The 26,222-nt window shown below is 41.9% G+C and overlaps 1 protein-coding gene across 1 annotated transcript; it reads left to right on the top strand.

The window, feature by feature from the left end:
* Window positions 1–21,795, top strand: lhx5 (LIM homeobox 5). Its single transcript, XM_049560082.1, has 5 exons — window positions 1–610; window positions 2,452–2,675; window positions 3,399–3,676; window positions 7,129–7,294; window positions 19,801–21,795. The coding sequence occupies exons 1-5, from the start codon at window positions 438–440 to the stop codon at window positions 20,148–20,150; spliced, it is 1,191 nt and encodes a 396-aa protein (XP_049416039.1). The 5' UTR covers window positions 1–437; the 3' UTR covers window positions 20,151–21,795.
* Window positions 21,796–26,222: the final 4,427 nt, after the last annotated feature.

Raw genomic sequence — 26,222 nt, 5'->3', positions numbered from 1 at the left:
CCCAGGCACAGTGATGCGAAAGTGGCGGCGTGAGGTGAGCCCGAAGGAAATGACTGGAGCCAAAACAAAGCACGAGCAGAGGGATGAAATATTAGAAATAAACACGTGTGAATGATGAGGTTTTAACAGAGTGCGCGCGAGAAAACATGTCCGGTGTGTCCATTACGCAGTCCATCAGCTGGCGCGGCTGAGATCTCTCCTCCTCTCCTCTGGATTGTGGATTGTGACAAGTGCCAGGACAGCAGCCAAACAGGAGCAGGACTACAACGCTTCCCGGGGATTGTCACTCCGCTGATCGGGGAGCTTCCTCCACTTTTCGCCTGACAGCACACCTCCCCGGAGCCAAGACGTTGTTCCGCGTAGACCCGGGTTGCCCCAGTCCGAGCAGCGCAGTCCGTGTGGGAAGGTCGGCACTCGGCGTCCTGCAGGCCGGAGACATGATGGTCCACTGTGCCGGGTGCGAACGGCCCATCCTGGACCGGTTCCTCCTCAACGTGCTGGACAGAGCCTGGCACGCCAAGTGCGTCCAGTGCTGCGAGTGCAACTGCAACCTCACCGAGAAGTGCTTCTCCAGGGACGGGAAGCTCTATTGCAAAATGGACTTTTTCAGGTAACAGAGAGTCAGAGTTCTGACGAGGCTTCACAGCAGTGTGCAGCACATTTTAGGAATATGTGGATATTTATATGGGTGCAGTGTTGATAAAGAAATAATTAAGAAATAAAAGAAAATATGAGAGCTAACAGTGTGGCCCACAGAGACGAGCCTGGGCTTAAATCCTGTGCGCACAGGGGTCAGACATTAAATCAAACTGTAGGCAGATAAAATAAAACACGCAGAACAAATGTAAAAGCAATGTATTTCAAAATATTTTAATGAACCTCTAAAATGAAATTTTGCTCTCACACAGTGTGGCCTTTTATTAAAGGGCCTGCACACTACAAATAACAACAAATATTCAGTCGCTGTGCAGCCACGTGCATCCTGTGCTTTGCATTTATTAAATGTATTTGCCAGCTCCAGACAACACACACCACCTCACACACCATCAGCCTATTAACCGCCTCACAATTCCCAAAAAGTGTCTCAGGTAATTGAGTGATAAGTGAAGCCCTTGTTTGTCCCGTCGCACTCTCTTAGCATCATTTTCATTTGTATGTGTCAGTTATTTTCCCCCAAATTGTCTAATGACATGTAAGACACATTAGCCTTTGTCCGGACGGGCTATTATTGGCCTCGCGCGGCCTCGGCCATCATATTAGCGCAGGTCCCATCAAGCGGTGGATTTAAATGGCCGAGCCATTAGCCAGGCGAAACAGTAATCACCCTAATATGTCCATTTGTTGTGTGAGTAGAGTTGTGCCCTTTGCGCTGGGGGAGGCTGCGGCCATGCATGTGAAAGGAGGGACAGTGGAGCGATACCGTTGCAAATGGAGAGACAAGGCAACATTAGTGTTAAAACAATGCTGCACAAAAGGAGCGCTTGTTTGCAGCCGGAGGCTTAAAGCACCCCCCAGATGGGCCGGGAGGGGGGGGCGGGCACAGGTAGGTGCAGCAGGCCCGGGGTGAGCCTCCTGTAACACAACCTCACCTGAGGAGCTTTAATATAACATCACCAGGTGTGTTTCTCTCCACTGTGGAATATCACACAACCGCCAGCACCTTTTTCTTTTTAATAAAATTTATTTTGGGGTTATTTGTGTATCAAATTGATGAGTCGTCCCACTCGGTATTTAAGCGGGTGAATATGGATTAAGAGCAGATTTCCACGCTAAGATGCTCCCACTCTGCTTAATCCCATAATATATCCGCGGCTACAATGTGTTGATTGTCACTAATGCGTTTTGCGTGGGGTTATTGTCAGAGCACCTCCATCAGAAATAATGAGCACGCGGGGTTTGCTCGCTCCCAAAATCTGACTCGGGGTTTTTTTTTTTTTTTTTAAATTTTATTCTATTTCATTTTTTATTTGGGTTTGAATGCTCTCCGCCGCCAGACACTTAAATAGAGATGCTTTTGTTTATTGTTTTGTTTATTATAAATGATTGTTTACTCATGATTTAAGAGAAATGCGAAATATAGATTATTTATTGCCTTTATATTTTTACAGGCTTGAATGGCGCGTAATAAGACGCACTGTATTTTTATTATTTTATTATATTATTAGCAAAAAAAAAAAACAAGAATATTTTTAGCATTATAATAATTTGACTTCTGTTTGTATTTGCTCCTTTAATAGGTGCTAATGCTCAAATTATTTATTCCTACCGATCACATTTATTATATGATATGCACATATGTAGACATAACAGGCCCATTTAAAAATATATTTGGATGATAATTATAAGAGCTTTTGCACGCTGCTGCTTTTATTATAATTCGGCTATAACAGGAGGTGATTTTGCTTTTTATAAAAAGGACAAATATTAATTTCAAACTCTGGTCTCGTGCAGGCGCTTTGGCACTAAATGCGCGGGCTGTCTGCAGGGAATCTCGCCAAACGACTTGGTCCGCAAAGCCCGCAGCAAGGTGTTCCACCTGAACTGCTTCACCTGCATGGTGTGTAACAAGCAGCTGTCCACGGGAGAGGAGCTCTACGTGATAGACGAGAACAAGTTCGTGTGCAAAGAAGATTACCTGAGCTCCGGGGCCATTAAGGAAGTCAACTTGAACTCAGGTAATCAGCGCCCTCATATATATATATATATAAATGTGTTTGTCTCTTGTTACAGATTTTAAAACGCTTCTTGTGTTGCTCATGTCGTGGAGGAACATTATATAAATGCATGTGTGGTGAATAAAGTGACAGCCGGCCTGTGGGTGCACAAAGGAGAGCGGAGGGTGGAGGCTGTGAGCAGCGCGAGGTTCTGTTTGTGTGGAACATTTGCAGCAGTCCGTGGAGAGCATCTCACAACAACCTTGTCACATGAATGGTTTCAATATTTACCTCCACAGGACAATGGCTTTCTATTATTGTACGCCGGGATCCGCTGGGGATGAGTATGTTAGCCTGGCCGTGTGCTCCCGCGCTCTGTTCATCCTTACAGAAAGCTCGTGAGGACAGAAGCTGCACCGACACTGCCACGCTCCCTCCTCATATGCACACATATTTTATACATGCGTAAGATTGCATGATATTTTTTAGCATTTTAAATCTGCAAATAATCAAATGCATTTTTTTAAAAAAAAAAGATTAAAAATGTGTGCATGAAAAAAAGCTGCAGAAAATCTCCTGCATGACACATCTCAGTCAATTTAAAGACATATTTTGGACGCACATCCCGCCGCTGTGCATCTCCAGGCCTAATTACAGCCCCCTCCTCCTCCTCCTCCTCCTCCTCTTCCTCCTCCTCCCTGACATTTCGGATCGTGACCTTCCTCTTGTTTGTTTTCCCCTCAGTGTCGTCGTGTACAGATAGGAGTTTATCGCCGGATCTGCAGGACCCAATGCAGGACGACATAAAGGAGACGGACAATTCCACGTCCTCAGATAAGGAAACGAACAATATAGAGAACGAGGAGCAGAACTCGGGGACCAAGAGGCGGGGGCCCCGGACCACCATCAAGGCCAAGCAGCTGGAAACGTTAAAGGCCGCGTTTGTCGCCACGCCGAAGCCGACCCGGCACATCCGGGAACAGCTGGCCCAGGAGACGGGACTGAACATGCGGGTGATCCAGGTAAGAGCAGCTGTGTGCGGAGACAGAGACGAATTAGACACAAATGACGGATTATAAATCAGCGGAATTACCTGTTAATTTCTCTGAGGTTTTAATTGAAGTTCTCGTCATCTGTTAGAGAAATGTCACAACATGATGAGCTCTGTTCGATCCACGCAGGAGCCGCCCCCCACGCCTTGTTTGTCACATTTTCTGCATTTCTCTTAAATATAAATGGAAGAAAAAGACCTGTAAAATGATGATAATTGCTCTCACATGCGACAGAGACATGCACCTGTCAGTCTGCATTATAGAAATAGTTTCACAGTCATGTGGAAGCAGAAGAATAATTTTATATTCCCCACACAACAATGCAAACCCACCTTGCAGCAATATTTTTAAAATTTCTATTTTTTTTATTTAATTTAATCTGTTTTTATTTTATTTTATTTTTAACTTTTGGAATTTTCTATTTGATGCTCTTATTTATTTATTCAATTATTTATTAACATTTTTTAAAATAATTATTTGATTTATTTTTTTCCACTGTGAGGATTTAATCAGAATCTCATTTTGACAAACATATTTATATTTATACATGTTTAAAGCTTTATTTAATATGTTCCTCTTCAAAAATATATACATGCACATAGAATTTTCCTTTTTGTTTTTTGGTCATGTCATCCAGCAGTCATGTCCCACTACTTTTTAAATTTTAATTCTTTTGAAATTTAATTTTATCCTCTATTAACTCCACTATTTTTTACTCCTATTATCAAGGGCGTAGATTTTGTTTCCCTTTGGGAGGAACATATTAAAGGACGGTTTCGAGGTCCTCTGCGAAAGCTTAATTTCCTGCATTCTTGTGCACCAATTTGTGCCTTTTTTTTAACCATTTAATGCCATAAATGTCTTTTATTTTGCTAAAATAAAAGTGCTCCTGTCATGTTTTTATTGGGGGACACAAATGCACATGTTCTAAATATTTTTCCCCTGCATCCCCCTGAAATCTAAACCTTTTCCTATAATGATTGCCTTCATATTTGCCCGTCTGTATCTGTATGTGCAGGTGTTCAAATTAAGATCTAGTAATCTAATTTACCGCTGCATGGATATAATAAACACTGTTTTTTTTTTTTTAAAGAATAGCCTTTATTTTGTGCAGACAGCAGGTTATTTCAGTCGTCAGACGCGTCGCACAGCCGTGAAATTAGTGAAAGGTTAGTCTTGTTTCTGCCAGAGGCGAGAGGAGCCCCACATACAAACATGTTTTGCAGCGCAACACGAGCTGCTCTGGACCTCTGTCTCTGTCTGTGTGCTCACCCTCAGACACATATACAGATGCACAGAAACACACACACACACACACACACACAGAGGCTGGGTACAGACTGTGTCAGGATGATTAGCACCATCTCTGCCAACTGTGATGTGGCTTTTTGTGCACTCACTGTAATTATCGCTGATTTCACAGATTTACATACCACCCTCCCCTTTCCCACCTCTCTGCTCTTACTCACTTCCAGCCTGTTCCCACTGCTTATTAGAGCCGACCAGGGCCTCCTCATCTATATCATATACTGCAGGCTGCTGTGTGTGTGAGTGTGTGTGAGAGCTGCATCAACAGAGCTCAATCAAACAGTCAATAAATCAATCAATCAATCAGGCAGTAGTCCATCCCTCCGCCTGTGATCCCCCCCCTCGCCTCCCCTCCACCCCTTCTGTGTTGCTCGGAGCCAAAATGGAGGCTCTGTTTCGTCATCTTCCTCCTCGTTCGCTGTGTGTTAAATACCATTGCTCTGAGCACGGGGAGCCCTGTGAGCTACGCTGCTTCTCCAGCATGTGTATGTAATCCCTAAGCAACGCTCTCTCGAGGGGAGCGAGAGCATTTCCATAAAAATGTACCCTACAGTTAGACGATTGTTCTCAATAAGCAGGTGTCGCCTTTGCTGCTGGAGCACATAGAACAGAGCCTAAGTGGTTTTAGGTGTTTTTGTGTGTGCGTATGTGTGTGTGTGTTTTTGTTAATCTGCAGCACAGTGGGATTTTGCCTCTGGTGTAGCCCGGCTGGGGTGAGCATACATCATTATGCAGCAGTGATGCAAAGGCGAAACAAGATGTGTTATGTGCTTATAATGCAGACATTCTTCCATATGGTGTGTAGTGAAATCCTCCTTTGTTCCTCTTCAAAGACAGTTTATCTCACGTCACTGATAAGCCTTTTTAGACTCTGATTTGTAGCTTCCACTGTTTATTTTAACTCGCACTGAGGTGCAGTAGCTTGTGTGCTGGGTGCATTTATATCGCTCTGCTGCTCGTCTTTATTTTACAGCAGGAAAATGTATTTTTTACAGCTCCAGTTTATAAGAGTCTTATTATATTCTGCCACAGATAAAACACTTAATTTTGAACAGAGCATCTTTATGCGTCTCCTAATTTCTGACGATATTTTGCGCTCGCCAGAGAAATATTTAACATTTCTATATATGTTTAAAAGAGTGAATGACTTCTTGTATTCTTTAAAGGATCAAAACCTTAATGTGGAAATTTTGATCTCATATTTGGTTAGTTTTGACTTTTTCTGTGACACGTAACTGCATTTTTAATGCTTTAACACTTTTAGTTTAAGGTAAACACAATTTTTAAGCCATTTAAATGCCGAGGTCCAAGAATTTAAACCTTGAAATCAATAGTAGGGCTGCAATTTACAATTATTTTCTCAATAAACTGATCACTTGTTTGCTGTTTAAAATGTCAGAAAATACTGAAAAATGTCCATCAGTGCCGTCCTCAAATGTCTTGTTTTGTCCACAAACCAAATATATTCAGTTTACTGTCACAAAGGATGACAGAAACTAGGAAATATTCACATTTAAGAAGCTGGAATGAGATGATTTTGACTTTATTTTTCCTTAAAAATGACTCAAACCAGTGAATTGGTTGTGAAATTAGTCACTGATAAATTTAATAGTTGACAACTAATCAATTATTCATTGCAGCTCTAATGAAATGATGCCACAAATAATTGTTATACAATAAAAACAGGTCAAACATGGTCACAGAGCTGTTTTGGAATTGGGATAATTTTGTACAGTTTGTACGACATAGTTTGTCCTTTTTGAATAAGAGCCCTTTAAAGGCTGAAATCTATCAATAAATGAATAAATAAAAACAGGATTTAGATTCTGCTCCCGACACAGACTCTGTAACAGCGAGCATGAAATTGAATAGATCAGTGAAATCAACTAAAACTGATCAGGATTCAAACGATACATATTAATTTGTTCAGTTGTGCTTTGTGCATTTTGTGTTCGTGCAACAGACTGAATCTTGTAGTGAGTGTGATCAGAGTGTGAATCTCACAGCGACATGACTCGTACTCTTGGCATGGCGCAGACGGAGTGAAGGCAGTGAGAAGGCTGCGAGCTAAAACCCTCTTTAAATGTGACCCCCATCCCTCCGCTTCCACGCAGGTTTGGTTCCAGAACAGAAGATCCAAAGAGCGACGGATGAAGCAGCTGAGTGCTCTGGGGGCCCGGCGGCACGCCTTCTTTAGGGGCCCCAGGAGGATGAGGCCCCTGGGAGGCAGGCTGGAGGATCCAGACATCTTAGGACCGGGGGCCTACGGTTACTACGGAGGTAAGAAATGTCCACTTTAATGAAAATGTGGTGCGCGGTCCTGCGTCTTTGTGTCGCCTGCTGCAACATTAATGTGGATATCAGGTTTTATTTTGTGCTGCAAATGTAATCTCAGAAATCATCTGTGATGTGATATGGTGTAACTTAATTACATCCATCAGCAGCACCAACACAGCTGATAGGTACAGCACCAAGCGGCAGGAAGATTACATGAAGATCACTCTTTATCGGCTGTACGCTGCAGACCTCAGGGGAGTTTGTTCGGACGTTGAGGGGTCACGAGTTTCTTTAATCTAGTCATCTTTTGTTCAAAGATCAGTCCTTAATTTGACTCTAATTTTGGGGATTATTTGGCCCGTGTGTGTGTTGAGAAGAGAGTTTTCTTCTAGATGGAAAATTAAGTTTGTACATAAGATTTTAAAGGCTCAAAATAAACATTAAACCCATTGAACTCTCACTGACTGACACTTGTACAGCTGGGAGCATGGGCGTAGAATTTGGGGGAATTCAGGGGACACGTCCCCGTCAGTATTTAGAACACAAAAGTATCAGATGACTTTTATTTTGATGAAGGTAAAGAAATATCAATCAGAAATTAATGCAGAAAAATATCACCAGAATGCAGGAAATTAAGGCCCCAGATTTCCCTGGTGGAGGAACCCCTAAATTCCCTGGTTCTTATGCCCACCCCAATGTTGAAATGAAACCTACGCCCCTGGCTGGGAGGAAGCACGTTAGAGGGAACTGACGCAGCATGGGTGGCATATTCAAGTCATGCATTTAAGATCAGAAGATGATTTTAAAGGCTCAAAATAAGAATGAAACCTGCTTAACTCTCACTTACTGACACTTGTGTACAGCTGGGCACATGGACGTAGAATTCGGGGGCGACGCAGGGCACACATCCCCCTCAAAGACTTTTATTTTAAAGTAAATTAATGCAGAAAAAATAATCAGGATGCAAAAAAATTCCTGGTGGAGGACCCCCACACCCCCACTTCTTACATGTCCCCCCGTAATGTTAAAACGAAATCTACGCTCCTGGTTGGGAGCGTGCACATTACAGGGAATTGATGCAGCACGGGTGGCGTATTAAAATCATGCATCTAAGATCAAAAGACACAGTTCTGGTTTATCTAAAGTGAAGATTTTAAAGGCTCAAAATAAGCTTTAACATACTTAACTCTCACTCAGTGACACTTGTGCAGCTCGAAGCATAGGCGTAGATTCAGGGGGGATGCAGGGCACACACCCCCCTCAATATTCAGACCATTGAAGTACCAGAGGAATTTTATTTTGATGGAAGGAAAGAAGTATCCGCCATGAATTGATGCAGAAATGGCACAAATTTGTGCAAAAAAAAAATCCAGAATGCAGGAAATTAAGGCTCAAAATTTGCAAACAGAAGACCCCGAGACCCCCCTGCTTTACACGTGCCCCCACGCTCGTGGCTGGAAGGATGCACGTTTGAAGGAACTGATGCAGCATGGGTGGCATTCAAGTCATGCATTTCAGATCAAAAGACACAGTTGTGGTTTATCAAAACTCTTTCAGAATAGAGAACTTCCAAAATAGCAAGTGTAAACTCTGCTGAATAAATTCTTGTACCATTCTGCAACAAAAAGTGTCACTGAAGTTTTAATGACGATCAAAATGTGCCTTAAAGCCCTTTACAGATTACAGCATTTGATGAAATTAGAGAAAAAAAAACACCTTATTGGCTCACCTCTTGAGCGTCATTCTCTTTCTGACAAGTTGTTAATTTCCTCCTTGAAAATAAATCTGCTACATCTTCGACAAATTAAGGTTAAAGAAAAAAAGGGAGGAAATTAACACATTAGAGTTGATTCATCAAAAGTAGTTTTGATTAATTTTTTGAAGTGTTAAAGGAGGAAAAAAGGCTCAGCAGCAGTGAATAGCAAATATCTTAAGTTTGGAACGACAAGTATCCTGAAGAAGAAATTAATTCCTATCAGCAAAAGACTGACATATCAAAAATATGTTAAAGCTAAAGCAGCTCCTCAGATATAAAGCTGGTCATGAAACTGCTTGGGCTGACGTAGCTGGAGGGTGACTGATTAACCCTTTCAGATCCTCCGTCCGCTCCAGTGGACATAATGGTGCGTATGTTTTGTACTCGGAGGTCGGAAGTCAGAAGTGGGAATGACGTCACCTCCGAGTTGACAACAGTTTTTGCATTCTAGTTGACAACGGTGGACAAGTCGGAAAAAAACATGGACGTTACCGTTGGGCTAGCCGTAGCCACTGTTAGCAATATCAGTTGATAACAACGCTCTATGTGGTATTTTGCACATACAGACAGCGTAGCAACATGCACACGCATAAAGATTGAACAGTACTATGGGTATGGCTGACCTAATGTAAAACAAATAAGATAAAATTGCTGTAAACACTACTTTAGCAGAGTGTTTACTCACTATGTGTGTGACCGGCAGCCATCTTGAATTTGTAAGTCGGGGTTGATGCGATTGCTCCGAGTTTCCAAGTTGGAAATCCGATCGAGTTTAAACTTCCAACTGGGAATTTCCGTCCTCCGAGTACAAAACGAACGCACCATAACTCTTCTAGGATGTCTCGACTGTCATCTGACTGATTTGATGGGATGTCTTTGAGCCAATCACAGTGCTCCACATCATCTAAAGTGGACTGCAGTAGAGTCACGCCCCCTTTTTTAACAGCACAAGGCACGTTTCAGTCTATGAATCACATTGTCAACGTACATAAATTTGTGTTTAAACTGTGTAAGGTAAACATGAGATGTTATATTACTTGTGCATGACAAAATATTGTACAAAAGATTTGTAGCTTTTACTCTGGATTTAATTTCAGAAGTATTCCTCCACTGGAACAGGCAGGAGATCTGAGTGCCACTGGAAAATGAAAAGTGGACATATTCATAGATTTTTCATCTCGAGAGTCTTTGAGAACAGTATTTTCTGGAGATACTTCAGAATTTGAGGATTTTTTGAGCCGTGATGACGAATACAATACAAAATATAAATGCAATGTGTTTAAAAGCGTCACTTTAGTCATTGATATGAGTTAAATATTCCTTAGAAATAAATCAACTCTGGTTTTTTGTTGAAAAAAAGATCTGTTAAGACCATTTATTGTCATTTATATTATCATGGTGGGAGTGGACAGAAAAAATGACACATAATCAAGTCTCCTAATCTAACTGGTTTTTTTGCATTTAGAGTAGAAACCCACCATTACAATATTTTTCTGCGTTTGGAACATAATTAGGTCTCGATCGGGTTAAAGAAATCATTTGTAGCTCTGACTCTGAGCACAGAACGCCTTCAAAATCAGATGAAATTCACGTTTGATGTTAGCAAATATTAATAGCTATTAAATTGTTTCTTCCCATTGGATGCTGGAGATAAGGCGCACCTTGTTTGCTGGTCTCCACATGTGAAAATGAACTGCTGATGAAACGATAAGCTGCTTTCTTTACACTGTCTTTTCTAATCACGTGCACAAGAACACAATGTGATCTCTGGGTAACGACTCCTTCAAATCAATATCCCTTCAAAAATAAATAAATAAATCCCTGTCAAGACTACTTGGAGGATAAAAACATCTGGATTGCAGGGTATTAAAGCTTCAATTGGTCGCCTGGATCAAGAAAACATTTCTCGGAGACAATAGCAGGTGGGCAGCGTGCGACAACAGCACGCTAACGCAACAATAGCTCCACATTGAACTGCAGGAATAAATCAGATGCACCTGTCATGTATATCAGCAGTTTGTTTTTCATGGACAGTCTGAGAGCCGTGGTTTCTATACAGCTCCTGCACATCTACCTGAAGGGCCCGGGCATTGAGGATACAATAAACTGGAGCCGTCAAGGCTGCGATGCAGGGAGTGGGAGGGGAAAACAGAGGACAAAACCTCCATCCCTCGCTCTCGTCTCTCTTGCTTTCTTCACACGCTGCCTTTCACACCCTTTTGTGCCGCCGCCGCAGCAGAGCAGGCCTTTCTGCTCGCCTTTATCTGAGCTCGCTGCTTCCTTATGTTCCTCTGCTGCTGCTGCTGCTTACAGCCAGGAATGCCTGTGTGTGGTGCGTCTGCATGCGTGAGTGTAATTATAGTTTCCAGAGCAGCCCCCCCACCTCCACCCCTCTTCCCTCAATCCCCACCCATCCCCATCCCCATCACACACACTCCACAACACAAGCTTGTTGTTTATCCTCAAGGTCGGCCAAACTAGCAGGGGCCTGTTGTGAGATCAAATAATTAGCCTGTTTGTGAAAGTCATGTCAGCTCTCGTCGTCCCTCTTGATTATCACCAAAAAAGCAACAGCAAATAAACGCAGTTGTAAAAATCATTTCTTGATATCTAACCTGCGAGTTCTCGATTCTGCCTGTTTAGGCTGAAACAGGAAGCAAGGAGAGAGCATATGGTGCGAGTGCAGAAATGCAAGTGCAACATCTGGGGCAGCGGGGTAAAGTCTGCCATCGATCTCAGTTCAAGGTGGTGTTGAAACAGAATGGATTTAATGTTTAATCTGCAGCAGAGGGGAGGATGTAAATTTGGAACGTGAATATGGAAGCGTTGAGAAGCAGAAGGCAGGTGGAGGTTTGTAATTGTTAATGGATGCAAACGGCGTGTGAAGTAATTGGCTACATGTGGCGCGGATGGATCCTTTGTAAACCGTTCTGACAGGATTTCTTTTTACGATAAATAACTCAAGAAATATAGTTTCAGAGAACAGCATGTCAAATGAGTCTGCAAAAAGTCAGTCCTCTGGAACTTTCGCCATTTCAGCACTTCATCAAAAGTCTGAGTCTCATCTGGGTCGTCGTCCTTTTGAGACTGCGGCTGTGTTGAGAGGATCATTGCAGTCTGAATGCGTAAGTGTAGATTTAAAGGGGGACACAGGGGACACGTCCCCCTAAATATTTAGAACACAGAAAGTACACATGAAAGTAGCAGAGGACTTTTACTTTGACATAATTGGAGACATTTACACTATAAACAGATGCAGGAAAGGCAAACTGGTGCATAAAAATTCACCAGGATGCAGGAAATGAAGTGTTTGATGCTCTAGCAGCACCCTCGAACCCCTCGTTTCATGTGTGTTCATGTGTTTCACGTGTTGAAACGAAACCTACGCCCTTGTCTGAAAGTACGTCAGTGGCGTCGTTGGTGTAGTATTGAAGGAATATTTTGACATTTTAGTAAATACTACGCGCTCATTTGTGTCTTTCCGAGAGTTAGATGAGAAGATCGATACCACTCTCATGTCTGTCTGATGAATATGAAGCTGCAGCCAGAAGCATTAAGACTGGAAACAGGAGGAACTAGCTCGCCTGGCTCCGTCCAAAGTCAAAAAGCTTGCTATATCTGGAACATTATTATCTGACAGAAACACCTGGAATGACCTCTTAACACTGCATTACATGTTGGTGGCACATACTGGGTTGAATTTACATTGTAGCACCGTGGACACTGACAATGAAAAGTCAATTATGATCCTTTGTCGTGGTGGACACACGATTTCCCCGGTTCAGAGACTTGACACAATGGGTGATGGTTAAAGTAACAGCATCATAGGTCAGGCCAACACATTCTCAACCCATTCTCGACACATATCGTTGCTTTGTCAGTGGCCTTTTGTGTCTACACATATGTAGGTATCCTCCTGCGTCTGTTGTTGATGTTTCATGACGCTGCCACCAACGTTGGGAAGTCATCAAAGGCACGTGGTTAGGTTTGGAAAAAAACATCATGGTTTGGCTGTACATCTGTACAAGAAGCGAACACCAGGCTCCTGGGTGAAAGTCCTGGGTTTGTTGTACCACCACCCCTTCCATCCGCCCACCCTATAGGGACTTTCCAGGTCTTTACATTATGTCATTACCAGCAACGTTTCAACTTGACGTCATACCACCACGACAGAAGCTATGTGGCCTACCGGCACTGTATCGTAACGCCACAAAAGGTTATGTATGTCTGCATTGCAAACTGACACCTCCTGGTGGCGTATCGTACCCCCACTGAGAAAGCTGACTTTTAGCATCCGGTATCTGACACCAAAATCCCTGACAAAGCAGTGGTATTCAACAACTTCGGAAGAAGAACGTGCTGGTCAGGCATGTTCAAAGTCCCACCCAGGGGAGAATCGTGGCCAGCGGATCGATTTTAAATACTTTCATCTCACATTGTACAGTTTGTAGACGTGCACCAGGTATGTCAGCGATGATGTGAGAAGGAGCCGGCCCCTAGGTATTTTCACATTATCTAATTTCAATTAAGTTTGGACACCCCTGCCGTAGGTGGTGTGAAGAGCGAGAAAGTCCATGTAGAGAGGAAGTCTGTGTGATGACTGGATCAACAAATACCAGATGGTGGTTTGTGTCCAATGCCAAACAAAAAGTCAAAGTGGACTTCTTTTAACCTTAGGTTCTTACGCCCTTTATGTAGTTCGTTACATGATGTGCTTACGTTATTTTACGTCATACTTACGCCCCGTACGTAACAAGCATAGTTATTTTAACTGAAAACACTTTCTTTTTCTGAACCTAACCAAGTAGTTTTGGTGACTGAACCCAGCCATGCCACCACATAATGCGGTGTTCAGAGGTCGTGGTCATTTCACATATCTCTCTGAGATCACGTTGATCTTGAACAGGCGCGGTAACTTCCTAGAGTCTTGTCTGCACAGCGAGGTTGCCAGGGAACCCAGCGAAGACATAGTCCAGCACATAACCCCGTGTTAAACTCTACAGCTAGTCATTGTTATACTTCTTTTTGGGTACACTGTACACAAATAACTATAAGTCTTTGTGCTAAGCTAAGCTAATTGCTTACTGGCTGGAGTTTCATATTTAACAGACAGATATGAGAGTATACTGTACATATACAGTGTAGCTCTGCTCTGAGAGAGTGTGAGAGGAGCTCAGCTGCTGGTTGGTTTGTTACGCCCAAATGTGCACTGGATGGATCTCAAAGTGGCGTGGCACTCAGGATTGGATTCACGTGTGCACTGCTTGGATACAAGAACAGGTTGGACCACTCATATAAAAAATACAAGTGTGTTTCTTGTTGCATTGTCTGTTGGTAGTTTGGGTTATCTGTCTCTGAAAATTGAATTTTATTTTCAGTGTTCACAGCATTTAAATCAGCTTTCCTGTTACCCTGGATCCAAAGAACATCCTATAAGCAGTCGCCACAGTCAGTACGTTTACATGACATTAGAGAAAATCAATTAATTGAGTCAGTCCGACAAAAACTGGACTTTTGAAATACATGTAAACATGTTAGTCTGACTGAAATCGGACCAAACTGAATTTCTAAAAGTCGGACTAACACACCAAGATAATGAGATTGGGAGTCGAATTCCTCCCGCATGTATACAGTCAGTTGGATCCAAACTGGCCGAGACGGTCTGAGCATGCTCCACAGTTTCCACCCTGGACTTTCACCTGGAAGTCGACCAAAAGACAATAAGAAAAGTAAAGCATACAGCACGCACGAAATGTCCACCATGGTACCAGTTTGCCACCAGTTAGTCGATTGTTTGGTGTGTGACTCAATAGGTCAACCGTAAAAAAGTCCAATACTAACGATCTGAAAGGGCGAATATTGTTACCAATGGTAACAAAGTCAGACATACTTCGGTCAACAGTGCTTGTATACTGGGACAAGGAGAGTAGTCCAATTAAATGGCCCAGTCGAGCTGTAACCAAAGCTCAACTGAACTGTGCATGTGAACATACCGAGTGAGGTTTTTGAATTTTCCAGAGAACAGGGACATTGTTTGTGGAGATACATGTTTCCGATGGCTTTTAAAATCCAAATGTTTGAATGCTGTGAGCACCAGAAACAAAATTTGCATCACCTTAATTGGATTTGGATGGAGGCAGAAATCATGGAGAGAAAATCTTTAAGCCTGGGCACATGAATGCAAAAGTATCTGCGTAGATTGATTTTTAAATAACTTGCAACCCTTTAACCCTTTGTATCTTCGACTCGTGGTTGTCATGGACAGCTTTCAAGGTCAGCCAGAATGATTGTGATTCATGATGTCATCCCAGTAACCATCAGAATATGCTTAAAACATACTGGAATCACTTAACCTTACATTTAGTAAAGAAACAAATATTTTTACTGGGACGCATCATTTTTAGTGAAAGACAAACAACCTTAAAAAGGCAGACTTTTCAGCTATTTGAAATGGCATCACGTCTTTTGATATGAAATATGCAGATGCTTAATTAAGATCTTTTGTGTGTTTTAAGGATGGTGTGTGTGCAGCCTTCACTCTCTTTTATTGTTAGTTACCCAGCAGTCTCTGTTGGTGCTGCTGGACACCATACCCACGATTATCCAGATAGTGGAAATCCACCAGGATCAACTCATTGTGTGTATTTTATCATGATTCATGATAAAATCTTACACCAGCCCATCTCTGTTCAAGATACATTTTGAGACTCAGTAAATTCATGAATAATGAATGAAAAATGTCACCATGTCGAGGTATAAATGTGAGTATACCTGGAGACATCAAACATTAGTCGGGGGCCCAGACGGTGCTGAAACCTCTCAGAGGTGTAAACATGTCAGTCAGTGTTAGAGGTTAGGTGAGGAATATTTGTAAATCCTGAGTGTGTGCTGGAGGTTTTCTGTGAAAGCAAGGAATTTGGGCTGTATTCTGTCATTAACATGCCAGTTTCTGCTGCGGCGCTTTGAAGTCAACGCCATGAAATATTTTAGACAAGAAAGTCATCAGTCGTGAACGTCAAATATTCCAGAGGAAGGGAGTTTAAAAGCTAGAGATTGAGGTTCAATATACTGTATATAAATAATAGATTTGGGGGTTTGTTTTTTTTTTCGGTTGGTTGGCCAGACTATAACATGAGTGGAATTTTGTGCAGACAATCATGGTCCTCAGAGGATGAATCTTTCTGGCGTTTCCTGTAGCTCCACCATGAGGTTTACATGTGTTGTTTTTCGTGAAAGTGTCATGTAGAAGTGGAATAATGTACAGAGTAAGGCCCTGATCGCACAGAAAGCGTGTCAGCAGCTGGTGGCGGCTTTTTGTAAGTGTTTTAATGATAATGAAGCTTTTTGCTTCCTGTTTTTGTGTTGCTACGTGCTCGCATTTCTGCGCTCTAGGCATCAGGTGTTCTTGCAGGAAAAGTGCCCCATGTTGTTTCCAGTTTTTCCCATTGTCCAGTCGGATGATTTGAGAGGCAGGCCTTCGCTAGTCTCGCTCACCAGACCTTTCTCAAGAAAAGAGAGGTCTGGCTGCGCCGACTCTCACTTTAAGATTGGAGAAAAAAACGCCCCGGCTTTTTTTATTTCTTTCAACCAATCACAATCGTTCTGGGCGGTGCCACAGCAACGGTGCGCTTGCAAAAATATTGCCGGGGGGAAACAGGTTTTGGTGTAACACGCCCACAAAAATATCGCCTACAGGACGTGAACCATGGCAGAAAAATGGCTACATCCTCGCAAGATCAAACACCGCAAAAGTTAGTAAAGGACGTTTGTTGATTATGACAACCGGAGGTGGTAGGGCGGGACTTCAGCGGGTGGCTCGTTCTGCCCAATGAGAGGCTGATCTATGCAGCAAACTTCCACCCACTCAGACTAGGCCTTTGCCAACAATGGAGGAGAAACTGGTGGTAGTGGTTGCTGGATACACACAGAGCTATACGACTTTACAAACCGCAGTTAGCACCATCTCAATAGAAAACAGCAGGCGTGGAAGCAGATAAGTGCAGTACTTGAAACAGCCAACATGGAGGAGAAGCTCCTGGACCAACTGGTGGTACTCCCCATGATCCAGCCTCTTTTTTAGGGTCTCATGTACCCACACAGATCTCTGTTTATCTGCTGACAGCCTCTCACCCTCAACCAGAGCTACAGACAGCACCCTCTGCCTCAACATGGCAGCAGCTACACACTGATTACTGGGAAATACATATGATGAAATAACATTTAAAATAAACGGTAGATTGATTACACAGGACGGTTAGGGTAAGAAGGTGATGGGGTGGTTGCTTGGCAACAATAAAAAGCTTTTTTTTTTTAACAAATAGCATTCAATCAAAAGAAGAATCAAAAGGAGTCACTGATTGTGGACCTCACAGATCTTTGTGATGATTTGCTGACATGTAAACAGGCATGATCAGTTATGATAAAGAGCTATTTTGTCTTGTGATGCTGTAACGATAAAAGTAGAGTCGGGGTAAACCTGTCACAACCACGACTGACTCGACTAAGATTGACTGTGGATAAAAAAAACATCAGCAAGGTGTAAATTAAAGGGTACAATTGGATTGAAAGATTCAAAACAGGTGTCCAGACGTGCAATAATGGCGTATTTAGAGTTGAAACAATTAGTTATTGAGTCGATCACCCAGAAATGTACTGGCAAATGTTTTGGTAATTGATTAATCTTTTTTAGTCATTTTTCAAGCAGATATGCTGCGATGCGGTGTCTGGTTCCAGCTTCTCTAATGTGAGGATTTTTAGTGTTTGTCTGGTTTGTATCGCTGTGAAGTGAATATCTTTGGGTTTTGAACTGTTGGCTGAACAAAATAAGCAAAGTAAAGGTTTCAAATTGGACTTCAGCAAATTGTGATGGGCAGCCTGCACCGTTTCCTTGTGTTCTAGAGACCAGACAATTAATCAATTCATCAAGAAAACATTTGCTAGACTAGCTGATAATGAAATCAGCTGCAGCCCTAGCTGGGTTACATGCTGGGAACAATGGAGCGTGATCTGTGTAGCTCAGGAAATAGCCACAGCCCAGTGAGGTGGAGGAGAGGGATGTTGCTGGAAGCTGCATCCGACATGACGGAGAGAGAGATGCAGCCGACAGGACCTGGCAGGGCTGCAGGGAGGCTGGAATCTCATTTTTGAGTTCCTCATCCAGATCCAGAAGTTTCAGCAGGGGAATCCATCGAGGTGCACGCATGGCTGCGAGCTGAATGAGTGAGGGAGATGAATGCAGTGTGTAAAAGGTGAGAGAACTGAGGTGGAGAAGTGTGGAGTTGTTTATACACTCAAATGAGGCTGTTGGAGTGCGGCTGGTTGGAAATTGGACATGATCAATTTCACCACTTAGGTAAGGGTGGAGGTGTGTGTGAGGTTGCTGTGGGGAACTGTTAGTGCCCGTACAGGTTAGGTTAGGTTTAGAAAAAGAATCATGCTTGGATGTTGTCACGTTGCGTACATAACGTTAAGTTACTTACTTAACGTAAAGTGATGACGCACCTTAAAATAACTCATAGTTCACTTTGTTTCACATGGGACACAGCACTGTTCTCGTGGGTGAAAGTCTTGTGTTTGTTTGACCCATGGACACCCCCAACCTGTACGTACTTCACTTTAAGTTACGTAGGTTAGGTTTATGAACAGAATCATGGTTGCTAGTCATCATGTTACCTACTTAACATAAAGGTACGTAGGTTAGGTTTAGGAAGTGTTTTATGGGCATCATCATGTTACATACCTAAGGTAAGTTAAGTGCGTAACGTTAAGTTACATAGCTTAGGTTTAGGAAAGTAAATTATGTAGGTTAGGTTTAGGAAGAGTACCATGGTTGGGAGTCATCATGTTACGTACTTTATGTTAAGCTACGTGGATTAGGTTTAGGATAAGAATCATGGCTGGGCATCATCACTTTTAAGTATTTAATGCTAAGGTTAGATTTAGGAAAGTAAAGGTATGTAGATTAGGTTTGGGAAGACATTGTTGTCATATTGCGTACTTAACGTTAAGTTATGTAGGTTAGGTTTAAAAAAGTAAAGTTATATAGTTTAAGTTTAGGAAAAGAAATGTGATTGAGCATCATCACGTTACGTACTTAATTTAAAGTTAATTAGGTTAGGGTTAGGAACATAAAGGGATGTACGTAATGTAAAGTTAAGAAGGTTATTTTTAGAAAAACAGAGTAATGTAGGTTAGGTTTCGGAAAAGAAACTTACTGTGGGTTAGGTTTAGCATAAGAAACATATTTGAGCATTGTCATGTTATGTACTTAAAGTTACATACTTAACGTAAACTTACAAAGGTCATGTTTAGCAAAGTAAAGTTATGATGGTTAGGTTTCGAAAAGAAACATGGTTGGGCAGAGTCACGGTATGTATGTAACATAAAGTTATGAGGTTAGTTTTAGGTAAGTAAAGTGACGCACTTAACGTAACGTGACAGTGTACCTTAAAATAACTCAAAGTTCTGTTTGGTTTCGCACGGGACACGATCACTGGTCTCATGGGGTAAAGTCCTGTGTTTTATTGACTCATCCACCACCTGAACCTACTCCTTATGTGGACTTCTGCTCTTTATACAACCTCCTTCTTTACTTCCATTAGCACATTGGTCACATGGTGGCAGCCTTTACGATTACATGGGTTATATACGGATTCTGGTGCTTTATTTTTTTGTCGGTGTACATACCAACAGCACTTATACTAAAGTCTTTGGTAGAAAGTCTAACCCCGTGTGTTCTCCTGTCCTTCCACAGAATACCAAGGTGACTATTACGGACCAGGAGGTAACTACGACTTCTTCCCCCACGGCCCACCATCCTCACAGGCTCAGTCTCCAGCCGAGTCCCCCTACATCCTGGGCTCTGGACCCGGAGCCATGGAGGGATCGGGCCACCACCCCTCAGACGACCAAAGGTTCACGGACATGATCTCCCATGCAGAAACCCCCAGTCCGGAGCCGGGCTTACCGAGCTCCCTGCAGCCTGTCCAGGGGGAGGCATACGGGGGCGGACCCAGTCCTCCTTTCTCCTTGGCTAGTAACTCCAGCTACAGTGCTCCTATGTCCCACCAAGGCCCGGAGATGGGAGAAACCACAGCCTGGTAAAGGATGAAGCGCAGGGACCGTTCCTGGGCTGGAGGTCAGCCTAGTTAATTCAGGAGATGAATGAAAATTGTGGAGTGGAAAGAACTGGTGAGATTTTTACGGAGGACTTTTTAAAATCACGGACTGATTTTCACAATTGAAGGAATCGAGAATGGGACAGCCTACTGGAAAAAGTAATATTTGCTGCCCGGTAGACACTCCAAAGCATATCCCTTCCTGGATTGTGGGACTTGAAATGCTTCTCGCCTTCCCCTTGATGTTAACGAAGGTATCTTCTAATGCTCTAGGAACACATTAGAGAGAAATGCCAAAGGGGACATCTCTAGTTCTCTTAATTTCTCACCACATTTTTGTTTTTAAAACCGTTGCTTAAAAGCATTATTAATTTTTTTCATTCTGTTCATCGCAACACGACCCTCAATATTAGAGACAAAGGACCAGGTTTTCATACACGCTTTTACGTTGATATACGAACACGTATGTGCCGATCAAGGCACAAAAAACGTTGCTTTAAACATTCTCCTCTGTAAGACAATATGTCAGATCAAAGGCTGCTTCTTGATAGAAAACACACACACACACTCACACACACACTCTCACACACACACAAACATGCACACACACCTCTGGCATTGACTTTCTCTAGCACACATCTCAGCTTTAAGTCCCTTAATGCACAAAAAGCGTTCTTGATCATAGCTCAAAAGAAGGATGTCTATACCATTATTCAAAACACGGACACAATTATACAGACACTTGTGCTCACTCAAGCACGCACACACACACACACACACACACACACACACACACACAAATCTTACACCCATCCAGCCGGCCCTGATAGTTCTGCTCTGCAGACTGCTTCACCTGACCTTCCTTTTGTTACTGTCCCTTTTAAAAAACATGTTTTAATGGAAATGATTTTCAAAAGAACATTGAACCCATAATGGAGAATCTACTTCAACAGCTGAGGTCTCCTTCCTCTAAAGAGAGAAAACAAAAGAGGGGGCAGACAACATCTGTGACATTACCACTGTCTGCTCTGAAGCACTCATTGCCATCTAGTGGCCTTAAGACACACTGAATTAAAAAATCAGCTCAAAGCAGCAGCAGCAGCAGCAGCAGCAGCGTCCGGCTGTGTATATGTGAACATCTCTGCGCTGCAGAGGACAAATTCTTGTTTTTTTTTCCCTTTATTTCTAAATAATGACAATAGATAATTCTGTAGTTTCAGGGCCAAGTGTCATCAGGGCTCCAATTTGAAAAGTCAGCCTTTGTGCAGTCACATGAAAAGAAACAATATTTCCATACTCTCCTCGTAATACTGCTTCTGAAAGGAGACACACAAAGCACGTTAGCTGATATTTTTCAGTACAAAACCTCACCTAATTTTTTTTCATTTTAATTTCATCTAGTCTTTCAGCCATCTCCGCTTCATCGGCACGTCTTAAACAGAACACATCCGACACGTGTAACGCTGTGTTTTCGGCCACACTGATTTATCTCAACTTGAAATATTGTTTTGAGATCATTTGCGTTTCCTTTGGACGTTGTGTAAGATCTAGAGAGAATGTGTCTTATTTCTGATGTATTGAGATATTCTTGGATACAAACGTGTGTGTGTGTGTGTGTGTGTGTGTGTGTGTGTGTGTGAGTGCTGAGTGCCTGGGGGTATGCGTGCTCATGTGTGTGTGCATTGAAGGGGGGGAAAGGGGCAAGGCTGTATTATTTCTATGTACATAGCACTGGTAATAAAACCTTCTCTTACAACTTGAAGAAGTGGCTTTCTTCTTAACTCTGACCTCAAGTTTCTCCTATTTGTATTGTCAGGAAGTAACTAAATATGTTTACAAGTACGAGTACTGCACCAAGGTACAGTTTTTACTCCAAATTTCCAATCTGTGCTGCTTAATACTTGAATGAATAAATGACACTGTGTACACTTGTATAATCCTCCCACCTTCTCACTATCCATCTCATTTAAAAATGAAATTGTAAAAAAGGATCCCAAACATATTTACAACCATTAATACAGATAACTAAACAACTGTCTCTGGTATTAAATATACGAACCACATCTCAACCAAGCAGATAAATAAATAAACTCATCAGCGTCACCCCTCTTCATCTGCACACCTCCTAAACATACTGTCTGTGCATCTTTTTAAAGTGCTCTTCTCCTCTACTCCTCATCTAACCTGCTCCTAAATCCACCCCACACACTGAAATACACAGACTTTTTTAGCTTCATTATATCCCTTCTCCCTGTCACAAAACATTTTTTGAATATTGCCCTGAAGTAGATTATTTCTTGCATTCTTACATTATTTGCGCCGTTTTAAATTTAACCAAGTGTCCGGAATTCAACGCATGTGACTTTAAACAGTGTGTTCATCTGCTCCTCACGTCCAACATTATGCACAGTCTTAATGGCGTGCACCTCTACGTTAATCACATCTACATAGCTCACTTTGCAGATTAAGAATTTTAAAACAAAAATATAAGTAGCTCATAAAATATGATGCATTGTTTCAAAATAAACTAACCTATTAAACAGTAAATAAAACAATTTTAATTACTTCATCTTCACCAGCTACAACATTTAAATGCAGGTATCACTCTTACATTAGGCCTGTCAGTCGATTCAAATATTTAATCCCGATTAATCACATGCTCGTCCATAGTTAATTAATCGCACATTTTTTATCTGGTCTAAATGAACCTTAAAGGGATATTTTTCATGTTTTTAAAACTCTTATCAGCATGGCAGTGGACAAATACGCCTGCTTTATGCATTTATGCAAATGTATGTTTATTATTCTTGCAACAATCCAGAACAGTGACAAAATACTGTCCAGAATATTCTCCTGAATAACCTCAAAAAATATGCTGAAAGCAAACTCAAGTCCAACAAGCAACAGCAGATGGACAACTTTACACTTGTAGAGGTTAATTACACACCCCCTGTTTTATTTAAGCTGCTCGATGTTCTCCGATGGCGACTCATTTCACATCAACAATAAATGCAATTATGGTCTGGTCGAGAGAACCATGTGGACGGGCTTTGAACGTTTCTAGAGACCTCTGTCTTTATCCATTTCTGCTCAGGGAGGTTTGTTCAGCTTGCCATCCACAACATTTCTGAGTTGTATGGCTTTATTATTATTTATTCAGTCACTTATTGTGGCTTTACATATTAATTATAGACCATTTATTTATATTTTTAGGCACAACATTTATTTTGCTGGAATGTAGAGCATCCTGCTTTGGTAAGAATCCATTCCACATATAACTGTGAGCAGTTACTAATCAAAATGTTAGTGATTACAAATTATTTTATTTTCTAATTATACTTTTTGATTAAAAAAAAAAAAACAGCTCATATGTTGAATATAACATTAATTCTATTGGGTTGCATCGTGCAGGAACGCCTGGCATATTTATGGAGAATGCAGGTCTGCACAGCCGTTGGGAAAAATTTGAGTGCAGCACTTGTGCTCTTATGTTTTTAGGATTCTTCATCTTTGTTGCCCAGATCAGAACATTTGTTAAAAATTAAAAATGAATCTGATGTAATCTAATTTAATAAGTTACATTACTTTGATGAAGTAACTAAAATAGTTACCTTAGCAAACTCATTACATTTTTAGTTTTGTTTTTTTTTTAAGAAGAGGCAGTGAAAAATAATAAATACACGTTGTATAAAAATGCCAGAATTAGCCAAAAGGCCGAGATGTTACACAAGACTGTCTTAAATTAATCAAAGCACAAAAAAAAAAACAGTGTCATGAATTAAATGATTTTAACATGATTTTTTTTAGTCACAAGAATGTAATAATCATCAAATGTGTGATTCAGTGCTTAAAAGAACTTAAAAGCACTAAAGGCAGAAGTGACATATTTCCATATATAATATATATAACCTGTAATCTATTATATTTCAGAAGTAACCTTCCAAACACTGGTTGTAAGCACTTTAGTTTACGACTTATTTTTCTATAATAAAACATGATAAATTATATTTTTAGGCATTTGAAGGTAGTGTAACAATCTGACAACACAACATCAACATACAGGGCGCTGCACAGATGATGTTTTTTGCAGGACATCCAGGAAGTTAACATCACCATGGTTCCCCGGACAAAAAGCCAGTGTGATTTTTCCATTGGATTTAAGATTATCCAAGAAAATAAGATCTGTGGCAAACAAAAGTTAATGATACTTACACGCTTTGTTCATCAAGATAATCTTCACAAATGAACTCTGCTTTTATGATTTTTGAGGGGTAAACGCAATCACCAGAACTAAAACACTAACATTACGCTATAAACTAAGTACACCAAGGTCATATGACTTCACCGACGCCAGCACAGCGAGGCTGTAAAGCGTTGATGACCGTTCAGCATGATGATGCTCTGTAGTCTCATTTAGCCACTCGTTAGCAGCTGCTAAAGGATATGTAAAAGATTCATAAGTGGAGTATTAACTGACATGTTTTATGTTATACAACAAAAAGCCTCTTACAACAAAAACACACCAACAAGCAGCGAAGTGCGGCCTGCAGCAAGCTGCCATGCAATAGCTGTGGAAAGCTGCAGTGGCCACTAAATGCTGGGGGTAGTTTAACTTTTGGCAGCCATGTTGACCTAAATAATATCTTCCTGCTTAAAACCTGGTCACAGAAAATTATAAATATTGCAGCAAGCTGTTCTTCGCTGCAGCTTGGTGTGTTTGGGCATCAAGCTAGTGTTAGCCACTGACTTATTTTAAGGGATCTCACCAAAAACCCATTAAAAAACCCACTGACTTTGAGACAAGGCTAACTAGAGGTGCAAAAATGCTAACTGCACAAATCTGTTATTGGCTAACAAAGTTTCGTACGGTGAAACTGTGAGCTTCCAGCAGACACAGAGCAACATCAGCATTCATTTGGAGTCATGTTAGCGAACGCAAGTCCAGTTTTCATTCATTTGTAGCTCTGGTTCACTCCCCCACTATGTTTACCATGCAGCTAGCTGCTAACTTAAGCCCCTTTCCCACTGCACAAAAACCCAACTTACACCCGCTAACATCTGGCCTTTTTAATTAATGACTCTGCAGTGGTCAGGGGTGTTCATCAGCTCCAGCTCTGATTAGCATTGATGGAAATACAACACCCGAGTGGACACGCACATTTCACTAGTGCATCCACTAACCTGTTTTATGGCCAATCCATAACATCCAGTGTGACAAACCAGGAAGAAAAAATGCAGAGAGACGCCCTGCACATGGCTGTGGTGTACTGGCAATGGGAAAGCAGTAAATAGCCTATTTTTAGTGGGTTTTCTCTGTGTTTAAAAAGCCACGTACATGTGCAAATTTTGGTGGAAAGAGGTATTTGTCTGCCATTTGGTGTTGGGCAAGTAGCATACTGTGGGCTTATCAGACAGCTGCCTGCTGCAGGAGAAGAAATGGGTGAGAGTGATTAGAGTCAACCTGATCAGTAAAGCTGCGCTCCAGAAACCAAAACAAGGAGCTAAAAGTGCTAAAAAACTCTCACAAATTGAAGGCAAGTGCAGAGTCCGATGATAATTCATCACTGGGAGTCACCATGCTCACATTACACACAGTCATTTGATCCATTGCTAATATAAAAAATATTGATCCAAGCAGCTTTAAGTTTCTGTGTCCAGCTAAAATGTAAAATCAGCAGAATATCTTTTCATGCTGGCGGCACAGACGGAGTCAGGGCTTTCTCTGAGGCCTGCAGGCACAGAACCCAGACCACAAATTCCCCTCTTGCATGAAACTGACTTCAGACCAGCGCCTTTGGGCAGCCCTGTCCCTCACCGAGTCCCTCTGACCCCCCACCTCCTCATCCCCTTATCCTCCTCTTTATCCCCTCCTCTGGCTCCACATCCCCTCCTCTCGCTGAGGGGCCAGGTGGGCAGACGGTGGCCCAGGTCTGCAGTAATTTTCCCCCTGACTGGTTTTAATGTAAAGGGTAATGTGAGAGGAGACAGCCAGACACTATGTGTGTGTATATATATTCACACCACACACACACACACACACACACACTGAGGCGGGTGT

Source organism: Epinephelus fuscoguttatus, linkage group LG18 (genome assembly GCF_011397635.1).
Source record: "Epinephelus fuscoguttatus linkage group LG18, E.fuscoguttatus.final_Chr_v1".
NCBI lineage: Eukaryota > Metazoa > Chordata > Actinopteri > Perciformes > Serranidae > Epinephelus > Epinephelus fuscoguttatus.
The sequence above is the reverse complement of the archived record's forward strand: the minus strand, read 5'-3'. Positions and strand labels throughout refer to the sequence as shown.